This window comes from Hyperolius riggenbachi, chromosome 1 (assembly GCF_040937935.1).
Source record: "Hyperolius riggenbachi isolate aHypRig1 chromosome 1, aHypRig1.pri, whole genome shotgun sequence".
NCBI lineage: Eukaryota > Metazoa > Chordata > Amphibia > Anura > Hyperoliidae > Hyperolius > Hyperolius riggenbachi.
In genome coordinates, this window is record NC_090646.1 from 110,258 (window position 1) to 122,500 (window position 12,243).

The window sequence follows — 12,243 nt, forward strand, 5'->3', positions numbered from 1 at the left end:
TCATCACTAATATTAGTGTGAATTTGTGAAAATATGTTCACAATATGTTTACATTGTACTTTGAATTGGCCCAGCCGGTCACAGGACCAGATAACGGGAAGGTATCAATGCTTTTTTTTTTAGCATTTTTGTTCTTTATATTTTGTAGCAGCTGGTGGTGCATGCTTTGCTGCATGGGCCAGGAGTGTGTGCACCATCTCTCTGGATGTCGCAGGCCACCTCGGATTATACAACTGGACAAATTACATTGTACCAATCAGATTGTGGACAAAAGATCCCTGTGCCATGTTTGAGGACTCTACTATTAACAGTCTAAGAAAGGCTGCAGTTTTAATTCTCCCTTTGAAAATTAATGGCTGAAATTTGATTGGCTGTTGTAGACTCCACCTACTTTTCCTGAATTTTAATCCCAATCAGTGGCTGACTGTGCCAAGTTTGGCTTTATTACTGTGAGAATGACAGCTTTTTTACATTTTCCCATTGAAGTCAATTGAAGAAAAAAGCAGGCATTATTGTTCTTCCCCAATTCTCTGTCCCCTTTGACTCATTTAATATTATATAGATATCTTCTTCTGGTGGCATTATTGGCAGTTGCTTCTAAATGAAAGACTGCAGGTTTATCTGTTTCCATGGTTACGGACAGTATGAAAATTATTAAACTTTCTGACCGACTTTTGTATGCCTCTATGGAGAACCTTGATACATGTAATTCCATTTGGGAAGCTTGGTCTACATAATGTGACCAGCTTTCCATAAGAACATCATTACTAGATATCCCAGGTGCAACTTGATACTGCCATTATTTTTTTTAATCTAATATACTTATTCTGATATATTATTACTCTGTATAATAACTAATATTGCTTGGTTCTCTATTATATTGTTACTCCTGAGATACTTGTCAATTCTGTGTACTGTTTATTTTATTCTTGTTGAATAAAGTCTTTTTTGAAATATGAAGCCAATTGAAGAAATTTCATTGACAGTTTGTGGATGTGTCCACTTTTTTTTGAATCCCCCAAATTTGACTGAATTTTTCAGGTTGATCCCATGAGTTTGTAACCCAAGTTTGGTAAGTTTAACTTCAAAGCTGTAAGTGTGGCGACAGTTTGACATTTTCTAATGAAAAAGTAGGGTCTTCGCTAGGCCAATTTGATTGGCTGTTTTTAGTACTGTCCATTTTTGAGGCTTCGTAAATAATTTACATTTTTATTTGGATTAACATCAAGAATATTTGGTCTAAGTTTGGTGGTGGTAGCCTCATAACTGTACGAGTGTCAGCAATTGAAAAATGTTCCCTGAATAATCATTGGATTTTATATATTAGTAACTTTGTGTATCTACTAATAACAACAAAATACTTGGCTTAGCTGTATTATTAAGATTCTTTATGGGCCTGCCCTAAACCATCTACAAAGACCCTCCGAATATTGGGGGCACAAGGTGGACTTACCTAGAAGCAGATTGGTGAGTAGGAAAGGGCCCAGGTGGTTGGTGGCCAAGGTGACCTCCAGTCCCTCTGATGTCACTGAACGGGGCAGCCCTGGAATGACAAATCATTGAGAATGCGTAAGAAGAACTCTTCCAGGTAGATTCACAACTTCCAACTGAGGGTCCGCTGGGATTTAGGTGTATATCCAGTCAAAGGTTTGGAAGCCAGCTGTGGAAAAAAGCTGCCTTTTACACCTTCACGCTTCCTTACATCACACGGGCTCAGTTCCCAAAAGACAAACATTCCCTAACAGTGGCGTCTCTACCATAGGGCGCAGGGGGGCGTGGCGCACCGGGTGTCAGACACCCAGGGGGGTGTCGCTATGACCCCCCCACAGCAGCACAGCAGGAGGGGAAAGCAGTGCTAGAAGGAGGGGCTGTGGAGGCAGCGGTGGGGAGGGGGGACATATCCCCCCCCCCTCCCTCACCTGGGACCTCTCCTTCTGCCTCTCTCTCCCCCTCCAGAAATTAGCGCCGACAAGTGCGGGGCAGCCGGAGGCGTATGGACAATTACTCACCTGATTTCCGCGTTCCAAGCGTGGAGCGCAGCGTCATGACGTTACAGGTCTCCGTCTTCAATCCCGCCCACTGTGCTTCCTGATTAGCGGAAGCACAGTGGGCGGCATTGAAGACGGAGACCTGTAACGTCATGACGCTGCGCTCCACGCTTGGAACGCGGAAATCAGGTGAGTAATTGTCCATACGCCCCCTACTGGCCTGCCTGCTTCATGCCTCCCAATCTACAACTTAGTCTTTCTAAAACACTACAGTTCTCTGGGTAACCACCTCTTCTGAATGCAAAGTTTCATCTGCAGTACTCAAAACAGGTAATAGCCAAATGACTTTTTGTGATTAATTAATGTCATTATTATTATTTACAGAAAAAAAATGTTATTAGTAACAAATATAAAATATGTAGTAACAGCATTAAAGTGGTCTGAAAACTCTGACATAACATTCAATAAAAATGTGTTGTCCTACTGTTTATTACTCATACAGTTATCATATTTGCTTTTGTGCACAAGTAATATTGTCTGTCTACAAATTACACGTTTCCAAAGTGTAGTTTATCTTGCCCTGAATGCTGCCATTACATTTTATTATTTTTCTATTATAACTGCTTTTTATTATATATTAAAATCTTCTAATGAGCTATTCTGAACTGTGTGTGTGCCTGAAGCAGAGACAGTTTCTCAGAGAGTGTTTGTTTACTTGTTACATACACATGTATCAACATTGGAATGTAAACAAAGATACAGTTATCTACAGTTTGGATGTGGATTTGAAGCTGAATAGCAGGAGAAAGTGCTGACTTTCAGACCACTTTGAGAGGGGTAAAATGAGGAAAAGGAATACTTAGATTATGGAAGAAGTCTGAGTCCAGTTGTTTATTTATTTATTTTAGGTATTTATATAGCGGTGACCGCTGATGTAACAATAGGCCCTGCAGCCCCTGCTCCCGCGGGGGGCCCAGTTCCCCCCCCCCCCCCCTGGGGCCTGCTCTGAAATTCTGCAGGGGGGCCCGGTGGGGCCTAGTTACGCCCCTGCCGGTGACATATTACACAGCGCTGTACAGAGTATATTGTCATGTCCCTAACTTGCGGAATAAAGGTACAAAGTCCTCTAGCGTAGAGGCGTCTCAGCATATAACTATCTTTACGAGACTCCAGTCATTGTCTGTATGTTGGGAATTGGAAGATTTACATGCTTGCTGGCCCTGTTTCCTTTTGAAGCTTGGAAGGCGGGATTAGGAGTTGTGCCCTCCTCCGTGCTGACCCTCCCTTGCCTGTTGGGGCATTTTGGAGGGAAACATGTTTATAGAACCGCTTAACATGTCATATCTTGGGGTTTGCTACTTGCCCACAAAATCTAACCATATATTTATGATTCACTAATTTTTCTTGTTAATCTGAGACCAAACAGCAGTGTCCTTGCACAAATATTACCCGAATATTTCACAGTCAGTGTTTACTTAGACATGAGAGATCTTTAAGTTTTTGATTTTGTGAAATGCCACTCTGTACTGACAGTACCTGAGGCTCCGGCATTGTTCACAAGGATGTCCAGCCGCTTCTCGCTCTGCAGGACACGCTTGGCAAAGTCTCGCACGGAGGCCATGCTGCTGGTATCCAGGATCTCCAGGATGACGTTCCTGTTACTGGTCACCTTCTGGATCTCATCCACCGCCGCCTGACCACGCTCCCGACTCCGGCACGCCAGGATCACCCGACCATTTCTCCGGGCAAAGTCCATGGCAATGGCCTTCCCAAGTCCTAAAGACCAAGAGAGAGCGTTATCTCCAGAAACTGTCCTACTGACTGTGTACTGTGTGCCAGTGTATATTTTATACCGGTCAGTGGGGTCTGTGTATTGTACACCGGTCAGTGGGGCCTGTGTATTGTACACCGGTCAGCGGGATCTGTGTATTGTACACTGGTCACTGGGGTCTGTGTATTGTACACCGGTCAGCGGGGTCTGTGTATTGTACACCGGTCAGTGGGGTCTGTGTATTGTACATCGGTCACTGGGGTCTGTGTATTGTACACCGGTCACTGGGGTCTGTGTATTGTACACCGGTCAGTGGGGTCTGTGTATTGTACACTGGTCAGTGGGGTCTGTGTATTCTACACCGGTCACTGGGGTCTGTGTATTCTACACCGATCACTGGGGTCTGTGTATTGTACACCGGTCACTGGGGTCTGTGTATTGTACACCGGTCACTGGGTGTCTGTGTATTGTACACCGGTCAGTGGGGTCTGTGTATTGTACACTGGTCACTGGGGTCTGTGTATTCTACACCGGTCACTGGGGTCTGTGTATTGTACACCGATCACTGGGGTCTGTGTATTGTACACCGGTCACTGGGGTCTGTGTATTGTACACCGGTCACTGGGTGTCTGTGTATTGTACACCGGTCAGTGGGGTCTGAGTATTGTACACTGGTCAGTGGGGTCTGTGTATTCTACACCGGTCACTGGGGTCTGTGTATTGTACACCGGTCACTGGGGTCTGTGTATTGTACACCGGTCACTGGGGTCTGTGTATTGTACACCGGTCACTGGGTGTCTGTGTATTGTACACCGGTCACTGGGGTCTGTGTATTGTACACCGGTCACTGGGGTCTGTATATTTCATACTGGTCAGTAGGGTCTGTATATTATATATTGGTCAGTGGGGCCTGTGTATTGTACACCAATCAGTGCAGTGTGTGTATTGCACACCAGTCAGTGGGGTCTGTGTACTATTACATACTGGTTCTTGGAGTATGTGTATTGTACACTGAGGTCTGTTTATTGTGTAACAGTCACTGGTGTCTACAGTGGGTTGCAAAAGTATTCGGCCCCCTTGAAGTTTTCCACAATTTGTCACATTACTGCCACAAACATGAATCAATTTTATTGGAATTCCACATGAAAGACCAATACAAAGTGGTGTACACGTGAGAAGTGGAACGGAAATCATACATTATTCCAAACATTTTTTTACAAATCAATAAGTGAAAAGTGGGGTGTGCGTAATTAATCAGCCCCCTGAGTCAATACTTTGTAGAACCACCTTTTGCTGCAATTACAGCTGCCAGTCTTTAAGGGTATGTCTCTACCAGCTTTGCACATCTAGAGACTGAAATCCTTGCCCATTCTTCTTTGCAAAACAGCTCCAACTCAGTCAGATTAGATGGACAGCGTTTGTGAACAGCAGTTTTCAGATCTTGCCACAGATTCTCGATTGGATTTAGATCTGGACTTTGACTGGGCCATTCTAACACATGGATATTGTGATGAAACGCGGAAAAGCCGCTGTCTCTCAAGGCGAGGCGGCTGTTTCCGCGTCCAGCATGGCGTCACAACGCGGAAAAAACGCCGCATGCCGCTTAGGCAGAGCGGCGGAATCCGCATTGGAGGCGGCTCCCGCACTCAGTTCACTGGATACATTGCAAGACAGTACTGGTGTGGCTGGGACTGATAGTCCACCAAGATTCAGACTTACACGCGCGCGAGCACAGAGGCAGAGTTTAAATAGCTGTTAGAAGGGAGTCGGCTGACCAGCTGGGTCAGCTGACAAATTCCACTGCTCCCATTGGACCAGCAATTAGGGAGGTCCTGGAAAGGTCCTAGAGTATATATACTGCTGGTTGTTCACTTGCTCTTTGTCTGGCGTGCGATCACACATGTGGGAGCACCCAGATCCGTAGTCAGATCCGCAAGTGTGCCGGGACCAGCTGGAGCTGTAATCCTACACTTAGCTAGATTCTGTTGATAGCTAAAGTACTAGTTTGATTGTGATTATCTGTTATGACTTTTGCCTGCCTTGACTACCCTTCTGAACTCTGATCTTGTACCTCGTTATTTCTGATACTCTGTTGCCGAACCCCGGCTCGCTCCTAGACTCTGTTTCTGCCTCCTGATTTTGTACCCCGATATATCTGATACCCCGTTGCCGAACCCTGCCTGTACTTTGACTCTGCCTTTGTCTGCTGATCTTGTACTTTATCTGTCTGTGTGTTTATGACCTGGCTTGTCCGACCTCGAGAACCGACCTTACCGTTAGAGGCGGTTCCTCGCTCTGTTAGCGATCCTTCCTCCTGAGGGTCACTTTCAGATATACCTTCCTACTGTCAGTCTGACTCCTCCCGTCTTGGAGAGCTCAGGTCTGCGGAAGGAATCTGTGCAGTACTCCTTGCTGCATTGAGGCCTTGTCCTCTAAGTGTTACAGTTACACCAAACACTACACTCTACTCAGGTGAACAGAGGTTAGTTTGTATATCGGATTATCGGTGAGACTGCAGATCACTTATAATCTGGTATATATCTGTATTTCCGGTGATACTGCAGATCACCGGTAATCAGATACTCTCTGCGCCCACCGATCGTTACAGAACGCCAGACCAAATACAAAATGGACGCAAACACTGATTGTCTGGGTGTACTTGCCACTTCGGTGGACAACATCAATCAAGTACTGGGCGCCCACATGACTCTTATTGATGCCCTATCAGGGTCTGTACAAATCCTCCAGACATCAGTGGATCATGTGCGATCCTCTCCTAGCTCTGACATACGTATGCCTGTACCTGAAAGCTTTTCCGGCCACAGATCTGACTTCCGGAATTTTAGGAGTAGAGTATTGTCCTATTTTGAGTTGAGACCCCAATCTTCGGGTACTGAGACCCAGAGGGTCACGTTTATAAAGACTTTGTTGTCCGGCGACTCCCAGTCTTGGGCATATAGCCTGCCCGCCGGAGACAAAGCTCTTACCTCTGTAGAGGAATTCTTTAAAGCTATGGCAGTAATTTACGACGATTCGGACCTTGCTTCGACTTCTGAGCGGAAGCTCAAGCTTTTGCGTCAAGGCGAAGGTCCGGTCGAAGATTACGCGGCCGAGTTTAGGAGGTGGTCAGTTACGGCCAGGTGGGACACTTATGCCCTATTAGATCGTTTCTTGTCAGGGCTGTCCGATGAGGTCTCTGATTTGATGTTAAGCCAGCCCGAGCCCAGAACAGTCGATGAGGCCATCTCAGCGGCCATCCGAATCGACCGCAGGCTGCGCTACCAAAAACAGACCAGGGGTAGTTCCCGTGTCAGAGGGGTATCTTACACTACGGTCCCAGTGACTCCACCTCCTACTATTGCACCTTCTCCCGTCTTGCCTCCATCCGAGCCAATACAGATTGCTCGGTCAAAATTGACCCAGGTAGAGCGAAGACGGAGAATGACCGAACAGCTGTGTCTGTACTGTGCTGAAGGGGGGCATATAGTACAAAACTGCCCTAACAAGCCGGGAAGATGCTACCGTTTAGGAGTGGTAGGGGGTAGCACCCTAGGTGCCCGGCTCATACCCTTAAACGAAAAACGTTTGCTCCTTCCCTGTATGATTACATGGGGGGACAAATCTGAAGCCACAGAAGCCTTTGTTGATTCAGGCTCCGCGGCTAACTTTATGAGTTCAGAGTTTGCAGAAAAGTTGGGCATTCCGCTCACCTCAGTAAAACCACCTATCCAGGTTACTGCTGTGGACGACTCCCCGCTGCAAAGGGACCGTCCGCTGTCTCAGACACCAGAGGTGGAAGTCACTATTGGGGTTCTGCATAATGAAAGTCTAAGTTTCTTTGTATTACACATGACCACCTCCACAATTGTTTTAGGAATGCCCTGGCTGCAGCTCCATTCGCCACAGATTAATTGGGCTACAGGACAATTAACTAGTTGGTCAGACTTCTGTTCCCAACAGTGTCTAGGGAAGGTGACTTTAGGTCAGACCAAGTTGCATGTGGAGGGGGTTCCCGAGCAATACTCCGAGTTCTCGGATGTATTCTGTCCCAAGGCTGCTGACAAGTTACCTCCTCATCGCCCTTTCGATTGCCCCATCGATCTCCGTGCCGGTTGTATGCCCCCTAGGGGTCACTTGTATAATTTGTCTGGACCAGAGAAAATTGCGATGCAGGAGTACATTCGTGACAATTTAGCCAAAGGGTTCATTCGCCCCTCCCGGTCGCCTGCAGGGGCCGGTTTCTTTTTTGTTAAGAAAAAAGACGGAGGGCTGCGACCATGCATCGACTACCGTGGCCTGAATAAAATCACGGTGAAGAATCGTTATCCGTTACCATTGATAGACGATTTATTTACGCAAGTCACGAACGCTAAGATCTTTTCAAAATTAGATCTGAGGGGTGCATACAACCTGGTCCGCATTAGAAAGGGTGATGAATGGAAGACGGCCTTCAACACTCCCGACGGGCATTACGAGTACTTAGTGATGCCCTTCGGGTTGTGCAATGCGCCGGCCGTCTTTCAAGAATTAATCAACGAGGTATTCAGGGAGGTGTTGGGTAGATTTGTACTAGTATACCTTGACGATATACTAATCTATTCCAACAACCTCCCCGAGCACAGGGTCCACGTTAAATTCGTGTTGGACAAATTGAGGCAAAATATGCTGTATGCCAAGGTGGAGAAATGTATTTTCGAGGTGACCACTGTCACATTTTTAGGGTATGTGATCTCCACCTCAGGCCTGTCAATGGATCCTGCCAAGGTCACAGCTGTCCTGGAATGGCCACAGCCAGTGGGGTTGAAGCCCCTGCAAAGATTTTTAGGTTTTGCGAATTACTATAGGAGGTTCATAAAGGGATACTCCACGATAATTGCCCCTCTTACCAGTCTCACAAAAAAGGGGGCAGATACCAACCACTGGTCTCCTGAGGCTGTGGCAGCTTTTTCTCACTTGAAAAAATTGTTTTGCTCTGCACCCATATTGAGACACGTAGACACCTCTTACCCATTCATTGTGGAGGTTGATGCCTCAGAAGTTGGAGTAGGGGCTGTGCTGTCTCAACGCTCTGGGCTGCAGGGGAGGTTGCACCCGTGTGCCTATTTCTCTCGGAGGTTTTCACCGGCAGAGAAAAACTACGACATAGGCAACCGGGAACTTCTGGCCATTAAATTGGCATTTGAAGAATGGCGCCACTGGTTAGAAGGGGCAGAACACACGATCACGGTGTATACTGATCACAAGAATCTGGAATACATCGAGGGGGCTAAGAGACTAAGTCCCCGACAGGCCCGTTGGTCGTTATTCTTTACGAGGTTCAGATTTATTATCACATACACTCCAGGCAGCAAAAACATCAAGGCAGATGCCCTGTCCAGATGTTTCGAATTAGAGACAGCACAGCCCCCCGCTCCTGAGTCCATCATCCCGCAGAGGCTGGTGTTAGCAGCCACAGAGACCTGGGAGGATTGGACAAAGGTTTTGGGTCCCTTTCAGCAGGATGTCCCTGAGGGGAAACCGGAGGGGGTCTTGTTTATCCCACTGTTTTTTCGTCTACAGGTCTTACAAATGTTTCACGCCCATAAGAGTGCTGGTCACCCTGGTGCTGCCAGAACGCAGGATCTGATTGCCAGGTGTGCTTGGTGGCCTTCTTTGGCAACAGACTGCAAGGAATATGTCAGGGAATGTGCGGTATGTGCCAAAAGTAAACCCTCCCGGCAGGCACCTGTCGGTACCTTACAGCCTTTGCCCGCCCCGAGTGAACCATGGACCCACTTGTCCATGGATTTTGTGGGTGAGCTCCCCAGGTCTGAAGGCATGTCGGTCATTTGGGTGGTAGTCGACCGCTTCAGCAAAATGGCCCATTTCGTGCCTTTGAAAGGACTCCCCTCGGCCCAAGAATTGGCTGACCTATTCATTGTCCACATTTTCCGGCTGCACGGCATTCCGGAGAACATTGTGTCCGATCGGGGAGTCCAATTTATCTCTAAATTCTGGAGGGCATTCTGCCACCAAATGGGCATGAAGCTGTCTTTCTCGTCAGGCTACCACCCACAGACGAATGGGCAGACTGAACGAATTAATCAGTCTTTAGAACAGTTTTTAAGATGTTACGTTGCGGAGGCACAGAATGACTGGGTGAAGTTTCTGGCTTTTGCAGAATTTGCGCAGAATAATTTAAAGAGTTCTTCTTCTGGTTTTTCCCCATTCCAGATTGTGACAGGGAGGTCGCCCAAGTTCTCCCCTTTGCCAGTTGCCTCTTCTCCATTCCCAGCGCTGGAGGATTGGCAGAGGTCACTCAGGGACAATTGGGGAATTGTTAGAGATAATTTGCAGAAAGCGTTCCAAAGTCAAAAGGGTCAAGCGGACAAGAGACGTTCCATGGAATGGAAGTTTCAGCCAGGGGATTTAGTCTGGGTGTCCACACGTCACTTGACCCTGAAGCAGCCTTCTGCCAAACTGGGCCCCAGGTTTGTGGGTCCGTTTTCTGTGACCAAAAAGATCAACAACGTCACTTATACCGTTGATCTCCCCGCCAGCATGCGTGGGGTGAGATCATTTCACGTATCCCTGCTCAAACCAGCAGTCCATGTGGGCCCTACTCCTCCTCCTCCTGTCCTGGTGGATAGTCATCCTGAGTTCGAAGTAGAGAAAATTTTGGACTCTCGCATTGTCCAGAACTCGGTACAGTATCTGGTACACTGGAAGGGATATGGCATTGAGGAGAGACAGTGGGTACCGGGGACTCGCATGCATGCGGATGAGTTGAGGAAAGAGTTTCATGCCTTACACCCCGAGAAGCCTGGTAGGAGTTGTCCGGAGTCCACTCCTCGGGGGGGGGGGGTACTGTGATGAAACGCGGAAAAGCCGCTGTCTCTCAAGGCGAGGCGGCTGTTTCCGCGTCCAGCATGGCGTCACAACGCGGAAAAAACGCCGCATGCCGCTTAGGCAGAGCGGCGGAATCCGCATTGGAGGCGGCTCCCGCACTCAGTTCACTGGATACATTGCAAGACAGTACTGGTGTGGCTGGGACTGATAGTCCACCAAGATTCAGACTTACACGCGCGCGAGCACAGAGGCAAAATTTAAATAGCTGTTAGAAGGGAGTCGGCTGACCAGCTGGGTCAGCTGACAAATTCCACTGCTCCCATTGGACCAGCAATTAGGGAGGTCCTGGAAAGGTCCTAGAGTATATATACTGCTGGTTGTTCACTTGCTCTTTGTCTGGCGTGCGATCACACATGTGGGAGCACCCAGATCCGTAGTCAGATCCGCAAGTGTGCCGGGACCAGCTGGAGCTGTAATCCTACACTTAGCTAGATTCTGTTGATAGCTAAAGTACTAGTTTGATTGTGATTATCTGTTATGACTTTTGCCTGCCTTGACTACCCTTCTGAACTCTGATCTTGTACCTCGTTATTTCTGATACTCTGTTGCCGAACCCCGGCTCGCTCCTAGACTCTGTTTCTGCCTCCTGATTTTGTACCCCGATATATCTGATACCCCGTTGCCGAACCCTGCCTGTACTTTGACTCTGCCTTTGTCTGCTGATCTTGTACTTTATCTGTCTGTGTGTTTACGACCTGGCTTGTCCGACCTCGAGAACCGACCTTACCGTTAGAGGCGGTTCCTCGCTCTGTTAGCGATCCTTCCTCCTGAGGGTCACTTTCAGATATACCTTCCTACTGTCAGTCTGACTCCTCCCGTCTTGGAGAGCTCAGGTCTGCGGAAGGAATCTGTGCAGTACTCCTTGCTGCATTGAGGCCTTGTCCTCTAAGTGTTACAGTTACACCAAACACTACACTCTACTCAGGTGAACAGAGGTTAGTTTGTATATCGGATTATCGGTGAGACTGCAGATCACTTATAATCTGGTATATATCTGTATTTCCGGTGATACTGCAGATCACCGGTAATCAGATACTCTCTGCGCCCACCGATCGTTACAGATATGTTTTGTTTTAAACCATTCCATTGTTGCCCTGGCTTTATGTTTAGGGTCATTGTCCTGCTGGAAGGTGAACCTCCGCCCCAGTCTCAAGTCTTTTGCAGTCTCCAAGAGGTTTTCTTCCAAGATTGCCCTGTATTTGGCTCCATCCATCTTCCTATCAACTTTGACCAGCTTCCCTGTCCCTGCTGAAGAGATGCACCCCCAGAGCATGATGCTGCCACCACCATATTTGACAGTGGGGATGGTGTGTTCAGAGTGATGTGCAGTGTTAGTTTTCTGCCACACATAGTGCTTTGCATTTTAGCCAAAAAGTTCAATTTTGGTCTTATCTGACTAAAGCACCTTCTTCCACATGGTTGCTGTGTCCCCCACATGGCTTGTGGCAAACTGCAAACGGGACTTCTTATGCTTTTCTGTTAACAATGCCTTTCTTCTTGTCACTCTTCCATAAGAGCCAACTTTGTGCAGTGCATGACTAATAGTTGTCCTATGGACAGAGTCTCCCACCTGAGCTGTAGATCTCTGCAGCTTGT

At 47.4% G+C, this 12,243-nt stretch overlaps 1 protein-coding gene across 3 annotated transcripts in view; it reads right to left on the reverse strand.

Annotated features, from left to right (window-relative positions):
- The window catches only part of LOC137562121 (retinol dehydrogenase 12-like), a 171,278-nt gene that overhangs the window by 72,914 nt on the left and 86,121 nt on the right, over positions 1-12,243 (reverse strand). For all 3 annotated transcript variants that reach the window (XM_068273462.1, XM_068273456.1, XM_068273470.1), the window contains 2 exons: positions 3,525-3,764; positions 1,454-1,543 (listed from right to left, as the gene is read on the reverse strand). In XM_068273462.1, the coding sequence (XP_068129563.1) occupies positions 1,454-1,543; positions 3,525-3,764 (330 nt within the window). The remainder of the gene's footprint in view (positions 1-1,453; positions 1,544-3,524; positions 3,765-12,243) is intronic.